At 38.3% G+C, this 21985-nt stretch overlaps 1 protein-coding gene across 6 annotated transcripts in view; it reads left to right on the top strand.

Moving 5' to 3' along the window:
* The window catches only part of AFAP1 (actin filament associated protein 1), a 107805-nt gene that overhangs the window by 37310 nt on the left and 48510 nt on the right, over positions 1–21985 (top strand). For all 6 annotated transcript variants that reach the window (XM_015862718.2, XM_015862717.2, XM_015862716.2 and 3 more), the window contains 2 exons: positions 10169–10297; positions 14467–14564. In XM_015862718.2, coding sequence (XP_015718204.1) covers positions 10171–10297; positions 14467–14564 — 225 coding nt within the window. In that variant the 5' untranslated portion in view covers positions 10169–10170. The remainder of the gene's footprint in view (positions 1–10168; positions 10298–14466; positions 14565–21985) is intronic.

The raw sequence follows: 21985 nt of genomic DNA, 5'->3' as shown, positions 1-21985 counted from the left end.
TTGCCAGAAGTAGCTGCATTATTTGAATAGAGGGGATTGCTCTGGGTTCAATGGCCAGTTTTAATCTTCTTGGTATCCATCACTCATCTGATAGCAGCATGCAGTCATGAGAAAAATATGCTGAGAATATGTATAAAGAGTGTGGTGTTTTTTTCCCTCTTGTGTATAAATATGGAGACATTAAGCACTGTAGCAGTGAGCAGCTGGTGTTGCTTGGTTCTATGACAGGCCAATTTACAAATGGCAGGTTGTCTCTTTAACCTTAAAAAATGTGCCCAGTGATGAGCTGATGGGTTGCAGTTGTCCTAGAATGATTTTTTGCCCTGGTCATGCCTTGGCTTCATTATCTATATTTTGCTTCTGGTAATGCTAGCATTTGGGACAAACACCCTCAGGGCTTTGAAATGCCTTTTTCCCCAGAAGAATAATTCATTTTCTGATGTCCCAGCTGTGCGTGGGGTGGACACATTGGCTGGGCTGGGGCTGTGCATCACTGTGGACCTATTCCTATGCATTCATTCCTACATCCTGCTGCTTTTGGCAAGGTGAACGCATCCAACTGTTTGTGTACTTAGCTCCTGTTGCACAGAAGTGAAATGACTGCTTTTCAGCTGTTAATAACTAAAACACAGATTTTTTTTTTCTCTGCACTCATCCTGTTGTTGAAGTTAGTGGGAACCAGTCAGAAGAATAGGGACTGTTTTTTGTTTTTTTTTTTTACCATGGGAAACTGTGTGCAAGGTCTGGCCTAAAGGTAGATAAAGAAACCAGATGCGTGACGAGACACGACCCAGCCTCTCGGTGAGGGAGAATGTAAGGATTATTGTTGCAGGGGACTGCTGAAAGAAAGAGGGATTTCATGGGAGCGAGGAGGCTGCTTGGCAGGGAGAAGGGAAGCTAAGCTGATCCAGACATATGGGGCAACATAACCAGATGCAGAAGGAATGGATAAGAAGGAGAAAGCAACCAAGGGGAGCGAAATACACAGAGGTCAATTTTGCCTAAGACCTATATGTAAGTTACTCTACCAAACTCCGTATCATAGAGGGGACAAGAGACACAGGGAGTGTGATCACACCTTTCTAGGAGGCATGCCGAGGAGCAGCCTGAGAAAGGTACTGGAAGTGATTGCATAGTGTCTGTTAAACATACATTTACTGTTTTCACAATAAATTCAAAGTACATCTGTAATTAAAATGAAATCTCCAGAGCACACAAGTATTAGGTGCTTCTAATCACAGTGAATCAGGTTGAGCATTACTGAAACCAAGAGAACCACACCACATAAGGATCCAGTTTTTAATCAAGTGTTTATCTTTCTTCATATATATATATACATATATATAAAATTTATTTTATTTTTCTTAATTTGTAAAGGGATTAGCTCACTTAGTGATTTCATTTGGCAAACATAGGAAATAAATGGTACAAATATTGATTAATGTTTATTCAGTTTGGTGAGTGAAGTACAGTTTTAAGTCCAAGTTTTGTACACAGACAAATCACATATAAAGCCAAGAGTACCTAAATAAATTTGTAAGAATATATCTTTTTTCTTTTTTTCTCAGGCAAAGATTCCATCTAGAATATTATACTATGAGAAACATCCCAGCAAACAGAACTAAGAGTGCTGTAGACCACTTCAGTGTCTGACCTAGCACCTCATCCATCTGCTCACACAGCTCATCACAAGTTTTCAGAGTAACTGATGCGAGTGTGGGAAAGATGGAGTTCTCTTTAACGGATTGTGCAGTATTCAGGCTTTAATGTCCCAGGGATCTGACTGAGGGCATTTAAGTCTTACACGAAACTTTGTTAATTTCAGTCACCTGGGCCATCTTATAGAGATCCTCTCAGTGCAGTCAGTAACTAAAACAAAATACCACTTTGGGATCTTTAAAGGAATTTCTGGTTTTAATCTTATGTCATGACTTTGCAAAAGTCCTTTGAAATCTTATGGTCTGAAACTTTGTTTCTTGCTTTGCTTGGTCAGTGCTACAGACAAAATATACCATGTATCAGTACTCAGATTATTGAAAGTATATAACTTTACAATTAATTGCAGTGGTACAGTAGTGCTCGCATTAGAGTTGCAGGCTCTAAATCCATACATAAAAATTATTTCAGCGCATTTGTGATCCTTTCCCTGCAGCATGCTCTCATGTGCCTCAGGCTCTGTCACAATAATATCATTTGTCAAAGTTTGTCAGTTTTTGTCTAGGAAGCGAGCCTTGCATGCATACAGCTGCTTTTCTTTAAAACTACCATAATCACCTTCAGGCACTTTCTTAGATTATTTAATAGAGGATGTGTTTCTGTAACTTTTCAAAGCTACTTGTATGTGTTTGTGATAAAATAGCATTTTGATTTCTAGCACAATCCTTAGCTCAAATGGCAAAACTGCTGACTTAACTGAGCCAGCTTGTCACAGGTGCATTGTTTAGAACCTCTTTTTTAGTCATTATTTTACAATGCACTTTTCTGACTTCTAATTTTCTTCTCTCTAGGCAAATGAGAGATATTGTAACTTTGTTTCTTGGAAGTACATTTTCATAGGTCTGTTTGTTTTTATGTGTACTTGCTAAACTTACCTGCCTTTATCTGCGGATCAGTTTATCTGCTCCTTTGGAGCACAGTCTCTGCCCAAGCCCAAGGCACCCAAACCAAATCCAGGCTCCCAGTTCTCAGAGTGGCAGTCAGCACTATTGGGCTTCATGGGGAATGCTGGACTGGTCTCACTGGGTGTGCTGTATGGCATGGAGAAACTAAGAGGAATAATTCAGCTCTGGTTTTCTAAGCTTGGCTTGAGCTTGAACTTGGAGGCTGAGAGAAGAAACTAGAAATAGAAAAGGTGTACAAGTTTTTGCAATACCAGCTTTTCAGTTTTGCATTTTCCTATCACTTAATTTACTTCTCATTCTGTATACAAGTAATGCCTCCATCTCGACACAACACGCTGACATAGGAAACCTACAGTACCCAGCAATCTTCTACCCATTCTACCATTTCTGTAGATTTTTTCTTTCTTTTAAATGAAGACTTCCTTTTTTTTTCCCCATGAATCTCCATCTATTAGTCTTGAATTTCAAAGCTACCTCAAGCTCTAATATATATCTTGTTTTCTGTTGACAGTGATCTATTTCTCATGTAATGAAATTATCCAAAATAAGAATAATATTCAGCATTGAAGGAGAGACTTTTCTTGTGGCACTGGTGGAAGGTTAGGTGTTTCCCACATGAAGTGTTAGCTCAGCTCATGCCATTCTATTCTCTACCAGAGCAAAACATGTGCTTGTTTTTTTCTTACACAAATACAAAAGTGGGGATTTCTGGATCTTTTCTTATAAAATACAGTATTATCTCATTTCTGGCTTCGAGTTAACTGCAAACTGGCAGCCTCTAGGAGCAGATTTACAGAGTGCAAACTACTCTTGCATTGTACAGCAGGTATGGCTGACGTAATCATATTCAAGACTTTTCAAACAAATTTTTGTTCGATATTTGATGTGTATGACAATAATTGTAATGATGAAAAAAGGATATAACAAGTGCGACTGTGCAGTTGCAACCTACCATTGCCATTTTTGTATTTCTCTATTATTGTTTTACACTTCTGGTTTTATTTTTATTCCATTAACTTCATTAATTTACTGTCTCACATTTCTGCTGGATATGCAATCCAGCCGAATCCAGATTTTGGATCCATAACTTTGAAAGAAATTCTAATCTACAGACAGATTAGTGCACAGCTGAAGTCTTAACTGTTGTGGTTGCTTATCGCTTGTGGTTTGGAGTGATGAAGGAGTTGAACTAATGCAGGAGCCAGCAAGCAACACCTGGAATGCCTTGTGCTGGTGAGATGATGTTGCCTGATACATTTGCAGATGATTAAATGGAAAAAAAATCTCACTTTTCTTTCCTCATAGGGTAGTGAGGGTCTGAAAAGGAAACTAAAACTGAATGTTCACTGTGAGCACAGATGCTGGAGGGTGAGACCCTTGCCTGGGCTGCTGAGCATGCAGGAGGAGTAAAATCCACGCTCTTTTGCTTTGCAGAGTTTATTTTGAGAACAAAAGGAACCTTGTGTGCAAAATATACCTTCAGAGAAAGCAACTTGTTAAAGTCTGCTGTAAGTTTCTGTAGCTAATTGTCAGCATTTTTTTTATTATTTTTTGGGTGGGCCTAACATACTTTGAATTCGATGTGGATAATTAATACTTAAATAAATGCCTGTAATACTAAATTCTTTCTATTTTCTTGTGGGTCTATGAAATGGCTTAGAAGCAGGCATTCCTCTCCAAAGTCTGTGGCAGTGCTTAAACACTGGTCTGGACTTTAAAAAATAAACTCTTTATCCATCTGCCTCAGCTAATGGATTATACTCCTGCATTGCTGTCACTCAATGCATGACTCTAGCTGTTTGAGTAGGATTTTTGGCAGCTTGTTTCTTGTCCAAACATTCCTTAATGCTTTCCCACCTCTTGTTTTATCATCCAAGTACTGTAACAGCAGCATGTGGAGCTCTGATAACTTTTTTGGAAAGATCATTTTGTAAAAGCCAATTCCTTGGAAACTGAAGCAGAAGGAAGAAAGAAAAGGAGGAATACGTGTGGGTCATGGCTGAAATGATCCCTTGACGCTCATTGAGGTTGATCATAAATATGTATGAGACAGGAGGAGTTTTTAGTGGTTGTGCATTGCATCTCTTGCCCCAAGCTGTCTGGAATAAGAGTGACAGTCTGTAAAGGTCCAGAGTTTAAACAATAGATCACTGTATGAATTTTTAGAGATTCTCAAATATAATTGTTGTTGTTGTTAAAACATCCTGTTGACAATCGTTGTGTATGTTTTGCTTGCTTCTTAATTATTCTTCATCTATAAGGCTTCATCTGCTATGTAGGGTTCACTTTTTTCCATGCCCTTTTGCAATTTCTTCCTTGGAGTACCATCCACTGGCAAAATGGTGATCTCTGCTGTATAGAGCAGGGTTCTAGAATATTTAACAGAGTATATCAAACCTCATATACTACCAGAGAGCAACAAAGAAGGGATTCTGCAACCAGGAGAAACTGTCCTAGTGAAAAGTCTTTTCTTATCACACTTCCTCCCCCCATTTCTGTCTCACAGAGATCCCTTTTCAGAAGGAATTGGTTTTTAACAAAAAAGCCAACTGTGAGGAGCAGGAACTGAGGGCTGAGATGCAATGAAAGGATGTCCTCAGTAGCAAGAGGCAAACTAGGAACTATAGTGTTGTTTGTCTAATGGTTTAGAATCATCCCAGTTTAATCTGTTTGCTTTCTCTCTTTGATAGTGAAGCAAAGATGTGGGATCCTCTAAATCTTTCTTTCCTAACATCTGAGATTTTACAGTCAATACAGAATATAAGAAACCATATTTCCCTTTTCACAAGTACTGTATTAATTATCTATAAATCGTTTATCTGATATCTCTGTAATTACCCTTTCCTTTACAGAAAGCATTTTCTTATCGTAAGGATATAACAAGTCTCAGGGTTAAGACACATTTTGTATCCTGTCCAGACTTCATGTGTGATCTTGGGCTAATAGAATATAATCATGTAGTTTCTGACTTTGTTCATCTGAAAAATACCAGGAATTCAGTCAATTCTTCATCTCTCATAGGCTTTGCCTCCCAGCCATCTCAGTAACCCTCACTCAGCTTTGTCAATGTCTTTTTTGTACCAGCGGGGCCAGAAGTGGGCACAGTTTTCCATATGTGGTCTCACCAGTGTTGCTTAGAGGGGAAGGATCACTCCCCTCCAGTTCTTGGCTTTATTCTTGCTAACACAGCCCAGCATGTGGCCCTTGGCTTCACTGGCAAACCACTGACTAGTGCTTTAGTTGTCCACCAGAAACCACAGAGACATCTCTAAAGCTGCTTTTCAGCCAGGTGGCTGCCATCCCAAACTGTTGCTTGGGCTGATTCTGGGCCATTGCTCAATTACAAGTGTTTTCTAGCATTTTTTTCCAGGCTGATGAAGTCCATTTCATTGAAAACCCTACCCTGCGGTTTATCATATATTCCCCAGGTCTGCAGTTGTCCATGACCTTGATGGTGTCATAATTTTTAATCGTTCTGCCAGACAGCCATCAACAGCTTTGTCTTTGTTGTGAGTAATGAATTGTCCCAATGCAACGTGCTGCTAACAGATCTTGAAGGCTTCCATTTTTAAGTGGCGCAAACGTACATGCATCGAAATTGTCCTATGGGATGTAAGTTAGAGAACATCTTTTTCATGTACTGCAAAACTACTGTTGGAATAGATATGCGCTTCATTTAAGGTAGCATTGCAATAAATGCTCGTGAAACAGTGTTAAGGCTGTGACATCTGAAAACCTCTTACTGGTGACCAGATACAGTGTGTACATTGTCTGTGTGTGTTCATGTGTGAGCGTGCTTGGATGGAGCTATTTTTGGATTGAAGCACACCTATTTTTGGTATCTTATTTTCATATATAGCTTGAAGATTGATCTTAAGATGATCCATAAATCTGATCAATTTAGTTTCAGTAATTTAAGTGGGATTCTTTTCCCCCTAATCAAAACAGAACTCAAAAGAGGGACATAGGCTTTTAGATTTCCAGCAAGATGTGCTTTTTAGTAAATACAAGTCTATACTAACAGCGGACTAGATAGATGGAATTCTCTGGCCTGTATTGTATGGAAGGTCAGATTAGACAATATCTTCTAGAGGATGTCATCTGGGTGGCCTGTTCAGGTTCTAAACATCTGTAGGTCACAAACTAAATAAGGAATGGAAGATTTAAGCCCAGAGGACTTTTATTCAGTGATGCATAAGGAACCGATCGAGTGGATCTTCTAAAAGTGTTGATCTCAATTTCAATTTGTATTTCAATTACAGTTCCTCACAGACAAGTGAATATGGAAGTGAATTTGTTTTGGGTTTATACTGTATGGATGAGACTAACAACAATGATTCTTGTCATCCTTTCAGGATTTGCCTTTATTTTTCTTTAAAATAAAGTAACTGCTTTCACTTTCAGTAACTGCTAAGTCACTGGACAACACTTCAGGGTCATTTGCCATATAACAAGGTTTAGAGATACTGTAATTACTGTGAGTAACCGAAAAACAACCTGAACATTCTTTTTTAGGAGCTCATTCAGCTCATCCTTGACTTTTCTTCTGGTTTGAGAAAACTAGAAAGCATGTATATGATGCACAACTGTTCCTAACAGTGTTTTATCAGTTTGAGTAAAAAAAGTCTGTTCTTTAAAAAATGGTGATAGACTAGTGCCCATAAATGTAGATTTGAAATAATTGCATCATTATGCTGTCTTATTCCAGTTGGTTTTCGTTTTGGTTTGGAACAAAAACTGCAGCGTGATGTAATTGCCTCTCTCTGATTATTTTTACCTTGGTGTATTCTTTTGCTGGCTTGTGTGTATAGTTCATATGCTGTCACTGGAAAAAAAAGTTAAAGCTCTTGAGATCCAGATCTGGCAACCCTTCAGGATGTATCATTGTTCTTTATTTGAACACGTTAATTGTAGCGGCACTTTGGGGGTTTATGATTGCTATTGAGCATAGAAAGAATTTCTCATCTTTTAATATGGAATGTGATTTTGCTCCTCAGTCAAGCTAAAATCTGCTTACTGTTGTGATTACCATCTCTGGGCTCCACCCTGCCTTTCACCGCCTGCCATTTACAAGTAATTCCTTTGGCAATGAGAATTCAGCCAGAACTGTCAAAGAATTTTGCCCATTTTTGAGATCCTTCTGATTATTATTCTTATTTTGTGGTGATGTCAGATATCCAAGGATAATCTCTCACTAGAGGAGTATGTTTTTCTTTGGGACTTGCATCACCCTCTCATTTGTAAGTCTGCATTTCAGAAGTAATGATTGCTTACTGAAAATATGCATTATGTGGATATTCTATTATTTAATTCCATTACTTTTTGTGAGGACATCACTACATTTCGAAGAAAGAGAAGATTCTTCAATCTAGAAAACAATCCAAGGATTGAAAACAGGCAAAAATGTTTTTTTCCCAACTACATACAAGTACTTTTGTTGCTATCTTAAAAAAAAAGAGCTCTCAGTTCCTTATTTTAAATGCACTAAATTCACTTAAAGGAAGTATTTCTGTTCTTTGCTTAAGCAGCAAAAATATTACAAATTAAATTGCATTTTTAATATACATAGAAAAAGTTTTTCTTACTAGATGGGAACAATGTTTCCCTTTTTTTCTTTATGGATGTTTGATATCATTGCATGTATAGAAAGTGAAATTCAAAACTTCCTTCCTTAACACTTTGATGTTTGTGATGCTATTAACTGCTGCTGGGTTGAGTTACAATGCTTTGAGTAACTTAGCTTGGTCAAGATATGTCAGTGAGCTGTGGTCACTGTAATGCAGATGTCCTCTGTAGGCATGGAAGATGAGAAGGTGGATGTGAATGAGAGGGCCTCATGTTCACATAATCATCATAGAATAACAGTCATAGAATGGCCTGGGTTGAAAAGGATCACAATGATCATCCTGTTTCAACCCCCTGCTATGTGCAGGGTCGCCGACCACCAGACCAGGTTGCCCAGAGCCACATCTAGCCTGGCCTTGAATGCCTCCACTGTAATTGGAATGTTTGTGTATCAGAATCCAATCATAGAATACACTGCTTATTTCTAAAATCTAAAGCACAACACAGCTGATTGGGTTTTGTTTTTGTTTGTTTCTTATTGTTTTCAGGTTATAGATTCATTTTCATTGTTTTCCTCATATCTTGTGATCACTTATCACTCTGCAAATATGATTTAAGTCTGACTTGAATAATCTCTTTAAGTATTCTTCTGAATCTCTTCTTTTCTGCTTCAAAAACTTGTATGTTTCTCTATAATGTGAACAACTGGAAGTATTCCTGAAATACTTTTGGGTTTCAAACAGACTCCTAGGCCGCTTCAAATATGGTGGTAAAAAAATGAAACAAACAAAAACAAAAAACCTGTAGCCATTGTATCATGTGCTACATTCCCAAGTGATGCTTATTGTCATTTTGGATACACTCTTTAGAGATAGAATAAGAGGCAGGTACAACCATTTACAAATAAAAAGTGCCATCTGCATTCATGGGATAACAAGAAGGGGCAGCAGTCCCTTGCAGAGGTGCAGCTGACACCTTCAGGCTTCCCTGCACAGTCCCATTTTTAAGCATCAGATGAAACAAATGCAACTGGACCAAAGACAGTTTAAACATCCAGTTGTACATCGCTAGTGAAAGAAACAACTTGCAGTTTTGCCCGGGTAAACAACCATATTAGAGAAGGATTTAAGAGTAGGGAAAAGAGTAGGAAAGAGAGTAAGCAGCAAATAATGGATTTTTTAGAAGTCTGAAGAGGCTTACCAGCAGTCACTTGATTACACCTTGAAAATACCATAAAAGAGAAAAACTGAAATAGAGGCACTTTAGAATGAGGCAACAACTGAGATTAATGGCCCTGAAATGAAATTAATATTTCCCCTCATCTTTTAATGAAGATAATGTCATCAGACACAGAAAGTATGGAAAGGTGAGCTATTCCATCCAAGACAAAACCAAAACTAAGCATAGACAGTTCAATTAAGTGAAGATACCAGAGACTCCCTGAGTTATGAGTGAATTGAAGCACAGAAGTGTAGACTTCTCATAAATCTGCTGAATAGCAATCATATGATTAGGGTGTAACAAATGTAAATAGAACCTTTTTTTCCACTGCAAACAGAAGAAATATGGTGAAGGTAGTAGAGGTTTTCCCTAAAGACTTTGGAGAATATTAATTTGTCTGGAAATTTTATCAAGCTGTAATTTTGTTGTGGAGTTAGAAATTGCTTTTTAAAGGAGAGGAACCAGAATGACAGTGCTCAAAGAGCAGATGGATGCCACTCCTGCACTGTTATCCAGAGCTGGCTCGATGATGTGCTATGTGGAATAACTGTGTTTTTTCTGCATCTATTTTGAGGTAACTGCTACACGTGCCAATAGTACTCAGTCTGTTGCCAGCAGGGAAGTATGTACATTTTTAAGAACTGCTAAAAAATAATAAAAGTATCAAAAATAAGTATTAACTCTGTCTTTTTTTTTTTTTTTTTTTTTTTTTTTTCCTAATGGAACATTTTAGAAAAAGTAATTTTCTTATTTTCTTTCAGCCATGGAAGAGTTAATAGTTGAGCTGCGGCTGTTTCTTGAACTTCTAGACCATGAATATCTGACTTCTACTGTCAGGGAGAAGAAAGCAGTAATAACTAACATTCTCCTGAGGATACAGTCATCAAAAGGTCAGTGTCAGGGGTGTGTTTTCTCACTCACAGAGTGCACGGAATAAGTCTGAGTTCAGTGAAAAAGCTTTAAGGGCTGAAGACAAGCTCTAAATTGAAGAAAGACAGAGAGACAGGGTAAAGCCAAAATACAGCTATCCTGAATGCTTTTCTCCTCAATCAACAATAAAATATGGCAGAAGCTAAACTGGAAGTAACTTTATTGCACATGGGTGAATCCAGCCACAAAACTGTGCTAGATAGAATTCTTTCACCTCTGTTGGTATAGTGGTTAGTTCATTTTATTTGAGGCAAAAATTCTATCTATCTGTAAATTTTGATATACTGTTATAAAAGTCTTCCATGATGTGCTTCATCTCTCTGGTGAGACCCATATCAAACCAGGGCTTGATTTTGCTGTGCACATTGATGCATGGCTGACACAGGAGTACCAAGCAAGAGCTAGGAAATGACTGGCAGTGTGTTTGGTTTGCACTTTGCAAGTAGATTTCCCTTCTCATCCTATCTAAACCCATTTTGATTGCACAGTCACTTTGGTCTCCATCAAGATTATGGATTGACTGCATACATCAACCTTTCCATGGGGGCTTATACAAAGAATGCTCCTCACTATCTTTCCTAATATTACTCTACAACATTTTTCTGTACAAAGAGGCATCAGGGCAATACGACTTCCGTCTCTCCAACAATTCACAGCAGTTTTGTTACTGTAAACACACAATGTTTAGGCTTTTGAAAAATGATTGGATGTTATGAGGAAAAATGCCATGCTGTGAGCACGATGTTTCTTCTCCAGTGCTAACAAATACATTACAGTGTTTGATGCAGTATTCCCCTCTTCAGTAAAGAAATCATATTTGCCACAGGATTCAAGTCCAAGGAGAACAACTGTGAAATGGTGATTGCCCTTTCAGTTTTTATATTCTTAAAGACCTCTCATTGCTTTTACTTTACTGATGAGTGAAGGAGGCAGGCATCAGGATCAGATGATGTGGAAGGGAGCTTCAAGCTCCAGAGGCTGATCAAAAAACCCTGCTGTCCCCCCAAAAAATATATGCATGTAAGAACTTGGAGTTTGTCATGTTTCATAAGAGTCCAAACAACATTGGTGACCTGACAGTTTTTCTTTTAATATTTTCAAAACAATTTATTTAAAATACTTTAAAGTTGTATGGTTTTTGCATCCAAGCACTTTACCGGGAATATTTAATTTAAGATTATAGATGTGGGAGAGGATAAGAATACTCAAGGGTCATAGCTTTTTTCCATTCAGCTCCTACCTGTTGGGGTTTAGAGTCTATTTCAGGATCTGTAACAAGATCCATTACATCCTACTACAGGATTCATCCATTAACAAGATCCATACAAGAGCCATATATTTAGTGGCGGGGCTTGGTCCAGTGCAGTTGTTAGTGGAACATTATACCCACTTCTAGCAATTGCATTCAAGGAAATATGGTTTAGGCATTTCAAATGAAAGACATAAAGTGATTAAAGGATCCCGAAATATGCCTTCAAATTATCCTAAATGATGAATCATAATTAATCTTGATGTAGAAAAGAGATGACTGAGAATGCACTCTTAGACACAACAGAAAAAGATAGTGTGCAATGGCTGGATGTTTGTTTCAAAGTGGAAATAAAGCACATATTTTGGGCACTGAAAATATGAATTAATGGGAGAACTTAGTAAATTCTGCATGATACTGATGGCATTTTTTCAAGACATATTATTTTGCTAAAATGTACACTGTAGTTCAAGCAAAAATTAATTTGAGGAAGTCCTATAGCTCAGTTAAACAAGAGGTCATAGGATTATACTTTATATGACTATAAACTCTAGTTTAAGGAGTTGCAGTTTAAATAGAGTTTAAGCCAGCACAGCCTCTAAAAAAAGCATCCTGTTAGTCTCCCCAGGCTACTCATTCTTGCTCATCATGTGTTGCTGCTTCCTTTCTGCTAGCACAGGCATTGTTTGCTTTTTTTACTGGATTGTTCCTGACCAGCTCTGGTTCAACCTGGGGCCACACACATGCCTATGCCAGCACAGAGAAGAGGCTGGTGCAGGACAGGATTCAGGCAGGGAAGGAGCAAGCTGCCTCCTTCAGAGTCATCTTGTGCTGGCTTAAATTGGCTGAGAGACTGTAGAAGGAGTCACGCAGATGGACAGAGATGACCCTGCTGCTTTTTTTTTTTCACTAGCTGTAACGTTCAGTACTCCCATCCCTTTGAAACTATTCATCTCTCCATTAAAATTAAAAGCAATAAAAGACTCCTAAGCCCACAGAAGTATGTAACTAAGCTGAGTTGTCATTCTGAGTCTGTTTTTCAAAACGTTGCTTTACTCCACCCACACAGCTCCATGAGAGCTCGCGGATCGCTGGCACGGTTTCACAAGCCTGCTGAGTTCAGGCTCGTTATAGGCACTTGAAAAAATCAACTGTGTGAATCCAACAGTGTATTTTGATTGCTGAAGTAAGCCATTTAAGAACAACAGGGAATGGTAACGAAGGGTCAGTGCAGCTGGGAACTGAATGGATTCTTTCGAACATCTGGAAGTGAACAATTACGCTTTTTCTTTGTAAAGGTGTGGAAATTATAATGACTGTATTTTAGTAAAACACTTTTAAACTGTCACTTTCGTTTCAGTAAGTTCTTGGAGAAATCTTCAGAAATCTTTTACATTGTGTTCTGAGATCTCCTAAATGCACACCACTCCTTTCACTTAATACCCGTCAAACAGAGGGAACTGGGCCAGTCAGATGTACTCTTCACGTTGTGGCTGCCAGGCCTCAACGTTCTGCACATCCAAACCAGAGGTCATCTTCAGGAGCCGGCAAAACTATAAACTTTGTTTTTCTTCTGAATCTTGGCTTGCCCAAAGTGCTGTAGGCCTGAAGAAAACACTTGGCATCTCCTTGTGAAACTCAGGCTTTCTTCTAAGAAACAAAGACACAAACAGTTGATTTTGGAGTAAGAACTGTTAGTGGATTCAGTCACTTAATATGACCACCATTGTTGCTGGTTTCCCTTTAAGGTACTTGATGTCAGAAATTTATAATACTGACTTTGATGCAATTTGTTAAAAGAATGCAAATATTAAAGCAGGTTCTTACTAAAACACACATATTTTTGGATGAAAACTTGGTTTACAGGGTAAGGTTCACTTGAAATATATATATGTATTTCTTCAGTAAAATGTCCTTCGTATTTGAGTTTTGATTTTTATGTAAAACACGGGAATTCATCCTACATAAGGAGGAACAAGTAAAAGTGGGAAAAAAAATAATTAAAACAAGTGAAAAAAAAATTGGAATATCTCTCAAGACTAATGTGCATCTTGATTTGTAGGAAGAAAGAAGAATCTGTGGTCCTTAGAGACAGTTTATTTTATCAGTGTTATTTTTCAGTCTATGACTTCACCGCCAGTGCGTCTGGGTTATTATGACATGAAACGTTTCATCATTGATTACATTCTTGAAAATTACATGATCTTGACCAAAAGACATCCATTTGACTATGTAAATATACATTTTAAAAACTTAACTAAACACTAGGAACTAAATTCAGCCTCAGAGTAAGTAGGGTATGTCCCATTGGCTGAATTTTTTGCCAAATCATTGAGATGTGCCCTCCCCTTGATATTCAGAAAAATAAACAATACCATGTTCCTGTGAAGTGTGTTTGAATGGAATTTAAATTATTGTGCCAGAAACAGCAGAACTAGTGACTTTCCTGAGGGAGGAAGTAGACTCTGCTTTATCTATCTATTATATGCCACTGCTGAGACTATCCAGAGTCTTAAGCATGATATCTTCCTCATATCATTGGTTTTATCTGTGATTTGTGCTTGACAATGTTTGAATTTTCAGTCTTTCCAGATGGGTAGGCAGTTCAGCATGATCTCCAGTACATTTTTTCTCTGTCTGGTATTTGTTGATCCAAATATCATATATGTCATTATCATATATAGTAAGTATGTGTTTGCTGTGCTTGATTAAATTCCTGAATTCCCAGCATTCTTCAAGTATTTCCTTAGTAACCAGCCTTGGGAGGCAGGTTGTGAGCAGGACTGCATACCAGATTCCAGTGGATGATGATCTACGTATAGAAAAATGTCCCATTTGCACCCACCAAAGTGTTAAGCGATATGTGTTTCTCTTCTGCAGGTTTTGAAATAAAAGAACATGTGCAGAAACCAGAAGTTGCCAACACCCTCCCAGCACCTCCTCAAATGCCTCTGCCAGAAATACCTCAGCAGTGGCTGGTGAGTGTTAATTTAGGTATATCAATATATATATGAGAGAATGTTTTTGTGATAAGCACTAGCAGAAGTGGTTACAAGGGGAAGGAGCCTGCAGGTCCAGGTAAATGGTTATTCCTCACAGCACCACTCTGGTTAAGGGAATCGTGTTCAACTTGCAGAAGAGAAGACCAAAAAAAAAAAATAAAAAATCCCTTCAGGTGAATTAAGTGTGGAATCCCAGTCTTTGTCCATTTTCAAGATTAGAGTGGCAAAAGCCTGAGCAACTTAATCTTAACTTTAGAGGTCACCCTGTCTTGTGGAGATTGTTGCCGTAGCTGAGCCTATGGGTCACAGCCAGGTTTTTAGGACTTAAAGGCCTGCTTTCCCTGTAGCAAGTCTTGTGAGAAGATTCCCTCTTTGTTCTTGAAAAATGAAAGTGTAAAATACAGGAAGATTGCTTCATGTTTTTCATAGAATCCTTAGTCCTTTCTTTGCTCAGTTTTTGGGCAGGAAATTCCTAGCAGAATAAGCAGCAGTGTAAGATCTTGGTGATGTTTATAGCAAAGATGCTGTCTGCAGATCCAGTTCCTGCAGTTGGGAGCAGCTGTCTTGTAAAGAAATGAACTATCAACAAGTTTTCTCCTCTGTGACTTCTCCGTTGCCGCTTTAGAGTAGATTTGAAGTAACATTTGCGACTTTTTTTAGAGAGGCATATGCAAATAATGGTCTATCCTATTGGAAAGGGATTGTAGTCTTAGCCCCAACATTGATAAATTACCCATCTTTTTATTAATTTGTAGAAAATACTGTGCACTGATAAGGACAATCAAAGGCTCAGCTAAGGAGACCTACTTTAACTGATGTGGAGTGCATTCTTCATTTTAATGTGTTACTCTGTTATTACATGTCTGCTCAGCACTAAGAAGAATCTTACCAAGTTTACAAGCCAGTACCATCTTATGAACATAAGAACTAGATCAAACTCAGATCAAACTGTTGGTCAGCTCTAATTAAAAAACCTTTTTGATAGCAAGCAATGCTATACACACGCTGCAGAACACATTAAAAACAAAGAAGGATTTTATGTGAAATGTCTCTATCATAGTTTCTCCCTGAGTGCTGTCAGCACCTGGATTGTGACCTAGAACAAGATTAAAAATAAAAAAAAATAAAAAAAAATCCACCTAATACAAGGAAGTATGGAAAGGGAATATTTATGCTAGAAATATCTGAATTGAGAGCTGGAATATATACGATAGCAAAAGTCACTTAAAATGGATGCCAAAAAAATAATTATGCATGAATTTGAGCAGATGCAAAAGTGATCTTATTAATATGCAGTGAAACCCGGGGAATCCATTTCATGGCTAACAGTGCCTGAAAATGATTATATTTTTTCTTCAAGATGCACACAGCATAAATTACAAGGGAAATGGTTGGTGAGAGGGAGAAAAATTATGCAGAATGCACACAACTTTGACATGTAGACTTCATAAACTCAAGCCAGTTCAGTTCCTTGTTCTTTTGTATTTACATAGCTGAAGTTTAATAAATCGATTCTGAAGATTCAAGATGTTTTTTTAAAGACAGTAAACCTACTTTTCCTTTCTCATATTAATGTGTAAATTCCCTTAAAGTTAGTACAGCTGCACTGGGTGAAATGGTGTGAAGCATGAATTAGGTCCAGTAGATCAGCACTTTTCTGCAGGAGTTATATTCAGTTTAGGTTTCAGAGAAGCAGAAATAGTGTTCTGATATACAGTGAGGATTAATGTGGAAGCTGGCACAGTTAAAGCTGCCTGCTCTGGAGCATGTTCTTATTCTGTTGAGTCTGGCAAAGTGGTATTTGGACATGACCCTCCTCCTTGAACTGCCAGTAACAATGCAGGCACCTTCATCTCAATGAAGTCACAAAGCTGAGCTGTTTTTTCCTTAGTAGTGGAAGCTGATTTTTATTCCTGCAGTTCCAATAGTGCTGTCAGGCTGCTGTGGATCATGCCTCTACCTCAGTTGTGCCACTTTGAGATCAGCAGGAAAATGTTCCAGGCTTTTCATTATCTTTCCTTATCCAAATACAGGTTATGAGTGGCTTTATTTTAAGACACTAACACGTTGTAATTTGTGAAAAAGATGACAGACTATTGTTGTCCTGCAAAAGACCAGGTGGAGCCAGAGCAGAAGGCCAAACCTTCTGGTTTCTAACCTTTGGACAACGGTGCAAGCTCAGATCCCAATCTGAGTGTGTTTAAAAATTTATTCTGATGTCATTTTGAGCCAAGGGAAATGGAAATTTCTTGGAAATGTTTCCTTGCTAGATGTTTCTTTGTTAGATGCTCATTATTATCAGATATGACCAGATAATTCTGCGTCATCCTTCTAACACTATACTTGATAGCAGTGGTAATGTCTGAGATCTGATTTTCCCTTTTATTAATGCTCCTGCATGGTGATTTTAAATCCACCTTTAATCAACGGGCTCCTAAAAATGTTTATCTTGCCAGTCTCTATAAAAATTGTACATAATTACATGATTCAGTGATAATGATGTTCTGCCATTCATATCGGCCAGAGAAAAGAATCCATTGGGCCCTCCAGAGGAGAGGAAATTCTGCTCTAAGATGGTCTTCTTCACATTACAAGTAGGAAATCATGTTGTATGGCACTTTGTTTAATCAGCTATTCAGCACACTCAGCACAACTTTTCCGTTTGTTGAATAATATCTAGTGGTGGTCTCAGTCTCCAACAGAAACACAATGTGCTGCTGGAACACAGGAATTTACTGGAAGTGGGAATCAATTAGTTTAAATAAACCATGTACTGTTTTAAAATCTAAGTTTTTAGCACAACAGTTAGTGAACATGATGGAAATTAAAGTTTCATTTACACCACTGTTCCTTTTTATGGCACTCAGGGGAGTGCATTGAAAAATGTTTAGTCTGAATTGATGTTTAAGCTTTTACTTATGTAAAGATGTGTGGGTGGGAAGGAATTCAATCCTCCTTAAAGTAGTGCCAGGAGCCAGAATTATGTGTGGGCAGGTGCTGTGCAAGGTTTCCTCTGCAGATCTGCAAATAGACTCGCATATTTGCTCAGGCTGAATTTTATATCATTTTTTATCATTCATCAGCCTGTGAACAAAGATCATAAAATTCATTTTATTTAGAGACACGCTGTTAATATTTAAAATGAAGTCTCCAGTTATTAAAATGCATTGAAGCCCAGAGTGTATTCTTGGACTCGGTGGGCTTTGGACCAGGTCTTTAAATCCAGGGACAAAGTTGGACTTTACATATACTGGATTAAAGCACAAATCACACGATCTCTTAGAAATTCTTTTTTTCTGTATACCCTCCCTTGCCTCTATCTGGACTAGCAGGCTTTGTGTCAGGATTAGATGGCACCAATCCTCCCTTGTGTTAGCCCTTGCAGACAGCTCCTTCAGACAGCCAGCAAAGTAAAGCCTGCAAGGTAAGGGATTGTAAGCATGAGGAGCATCTCAGGAGTCAACTCCACTCACTTAGAAACGAGAATAAGTGCTTGCTAGCATGAATACAGGGCTAGCAGCTAATGAAACTTTGCCTGAGACAGCAGCAGAAAAGGAGATCATTGTGTGAAACAGAGTTGAATTGGTTCTCCATTTTTAAATCTTCTTACTTGTGTATTTTCACTTGTTTTCACACTCTCCAAATCAGCACCTAGTTTTATGATGCATCTCTGCACGTAAAGGACAGGCAAGAGGCAGTGCTAGATGAGGGCTTCAGAGAATTAGCAGAGCTCTGTGATACCCCTCACAGTGCTGCTGGGGGTTTAATATCTGGGATCCAGTCACTGCACTATCGCTAAGTTACCCTGAAGTACTGAGGCAACAGTATGATATCCAGTACTTCCTGCTGCTCCAATGCATCAGAGGAATACTAGCATAAATTATCCACAGCATGACAGTGACAGAACACTCCTAGCATCTAAGCATTTGGTTGCCATATTACATCTGACAATCAGTGATTTCAGCGCACTGTGCCATCCAAGAAAATCAAATATGAACAGCATGCTTAGCTCCTTTGCATGATTTTCACAGTAAAATTGGATATATGTTTTGTTTTTCCTGGAATATTGACAATTTAATAATTATTTAACCGCAACAAGTGTCCAGCAAGATGCCAGAACCCCTGTAGGTATAAATCAAAAGGATAAGGTCATCTTCCTCCAACCCCTTCTTGCAACACACACAGTCACACTGTAGGAGCGTTTCATATAAATGAGTTTCCTATTGTGGAGATGGAACTTGACAAGCTCCCTTTATCTGCCTGCCTGTCCGATATTACTCTCAGATATTTATTAAAAAATTCTGAAGGAAAATAGTGTCCTTGAAGCAGAAAAAAAGTCATCTGAAATCAAAAGGATTTTTAAGGTGATGCATCATCAATCACATTATTCATTATTTGAACAAACAAACAGAAAAAGTGGCAGTTTTAAAGGTGTTTTCAAATGTGCATTTAGGTTTGTGGCAAACAAAAGCAATTAGTACTTTGGTAAATCCATCTTAAATCCCAGTCATACTCTTCCCAGATTCCATTTCTCTACATTGCATGTAATAAAGGCTCTATAAGTTTCACTTCTGAAGTATAGATTCATGCTCTTGAGCTAGTTCCTATATCAGTGTCTGTCATTTGCTCTAGTTTCATGATCTTGTTTGACTAGGGGTGACCAAAAGAGCAGTCCTCTTGGCATGGTTTGTATGTGGAACAGTTTCCATGTTTCTCTATGTGACTGCATAAGGAACAAGGAAAGATAAATGTTTGTATGTCTTCAAGGATACCACAGCTGTCATTCACATTTCCTTGATTGGTGCATTATTGTTGATTATTTATTTCACATTTGCAAGTTGTATCAGAGATCTAAGTTTTGCTTACAGAAATTTCCTTCTTATTTCCTTTATAATACACCTTTATTACAATGGCCATCACAGTATTTCAAAGCTTTCTTGATATTCAAGCTGACAGAATGACTGTTCCTAACAACCTCTACCTGAAACTCACATTTAAACTTCATGAGGTAGTTTTGGCATGAAGTAGGATTGAACTGCTTTACCAGATGCCTCCTGTGATCACTGTGAAGATATATGCCCTCTTTTCTGTCTTTACTAGTTGCTGGTGGTCTTTGACCTCTATCAAGGAAAGCCATTAAATTATTAATGCCACAGATTTGATAGGGTATTGTCCCACTTCTTTTTCCTAACATATTCACATCTGTGTTCTCAGGTTTTTGATTTCTTCTTTCTATGCTGTACTTGTCCATGAAAACACCTTGTCTATGCTGACAGAATCATAGGATCAATAAGGTTAGAAAAGACCACTAAGATCCTCTAGTTCAGCCATCAACCCATCACCCCATGCTCACTAAATCATGTCTTTCAGTGCAACATCTACACGTTTCTTCCCCGGGCAGCCTGTTCCAATGTCTCACCACTCTTTCAGAGAAGATATTTTGCCTAATATGCAATCTGAATCTCTTCTGGTGCAACTTAAGCCTATTTGCTTTTCTAAACATGCTTATTAATATGCAGTACATAAATACATGGCAAAGGAATTAGGCCAATATGTCTTCTCTTGCTTTTGTTTGATGCCTTTAGGGAATATCGTTCCAGTGGACATGCTGTTGCTTTTTTCACCCTGCTGCCTTGTCTTGTCTGCACAGCCATGCCAGGTACCTGGATGAGCTTATAAACTCATGGAATGCAGGCCCTTTGAGCCAGAATAACCACCTCTGACTGAGGGCCCCATGCTACTTAAATTCGGTTTCATCTTTCTCATGTAATATGCATGGAAGTGTTTCCTACCATAAATTAAAGGCCATTTGTTGATACAGCCAGACCCTTTGCCTGATATGAGTCAGCTCAGTTGTTTTGTCTAAGTGACGCTTCCAACTGGCTGTGTAATAATCTTTTAATATAAAATCTGAATGGAACAGGAGTACTACGTTTGTGTTTCTGGCTCATTCTTTCCTATTTTTGCTTTTGAATTTTCTCCTTAGATCTTCTATTAGTTCCATGGAGTCTGCAATTTATTTTCACTTCTGCTACGGTTGGACTAGATGATCCTGTAGGTCCTTTCTGACCTTGTGATTCTATGATTCTTCCATAGAGCTTGTGTGTAACTCCTTGTGTGGCACATTATGTACTCCAGTCTAAGTTTTATTTAATATCTGAAATATTAATTAAATGCAAATCAATCACATGCAAATTAATTAAGTGCCTCTGCTTCTGGCATGATTCCTGCATAAGTGCTCTCCAGACAGTCTTCAGATCAAACTGTGGAGCCATACTACACCCTTATTCATTTTTTAAAAGTGAACAAGTCTGTTCAGATCCTTTCTCTATCATCACGTTCTATTTTTGTTGTTGTTGTAGTTCTTGTTGTTGCTGTTGATTTTGTTAGACACTCCTGCATCGGCAGACATATTCCTGAGCAGTTTCAGATTCACCTACACTGCCTGGAACGCTGTGCCAAGTGTGTACCCTCCCTTGCTGTTTGTCTTAAATCTTTTTCAGGATCACACTAAACATGTAAGCTTATCCTTATATTCATCCTCTGATTAGTAGCCTCTTCTTGTAGCATGCAGTCTTGTTTCTGTCTGCTCTTCTGAGCACATTCATCTCTTTTCTGCATCTGTGAAATCCAGACTACCAAATGCTACTGGCTGACAGTTTTGCAGTAGTAATTCAGCCTTATTTAGTCTTGGAAATAATTATAAGAGCCTGTTACCACTCCTGTGAGCCACATTTGTTTGTTATCTGTCTGGTTGGTAACTGTCCTTTGTCAGATGTGCTCAGAGACTGAAAAGAGGAATTGTTAGACTTTTTTATCACACGGTTTGGCTCCTGGTTTCTTAGGGTCCAGCCAACAACTCAAGAAGTTAATAACCTTGGAATACAGAGCTGAGGTCAAATGAAGAATTCTTCTTGGCTTTTACTTGTCTATGCTTAGGTTAGTATTTCACTCCTGCACAGCTCAATATGCTCTTAACATCCCTTATAGTCAGCATTTTTGTCCTGAATAAAATCCCTGGGCCATCCATGTCCTCATTTGCTGGCAATAAGCAGCAATTTCTTCTTAGTGCCTTAGTGCTATTGACTTTATGTAACAGCTTTCACACCAACTTCAAGTGCCTGATGTGTAGTGATGCCCAATTTTCAGCCAGTACTGCAGTGTGATGAAGCCCAGTTTGAAATGTATGTTCAATTTTCCAGTTGTGTTGGCACTCAGTTTCTCAATTCATCTTGCATTCAAGCATCCTTTTTTATTTTCTAACATCTGGATAGTGGGATTACTCTTCCACTGTCCAGGCTGGGGATGGGATTGTATGGAGGTCACTTAGAAACTTGCCCCATTGCAAAAGGCATGTGCATGTGTCACAGTCTCCACATCCCACATTTGCCTACTGG

This window comes from Coturnix japonica, chromosome 4, assembly GCF_001577835.2.
Source record: "Coturnix japonica isolate 7356 chromosome 4, Coturnix japonica 2.1, whole genome shotgun sequence".
NCBI classification, from domain to species: domain Eukaryota; kingdom Metazoa; phylum Chordata; class Aves; order Galliformes; family Phasianidae; genus Coturnix; species Coturnix japonica.
Note: the sequence above shows the minus strand (reverse complement) of the source record. Positions and strands in the feature narration are given on the sequence as shown.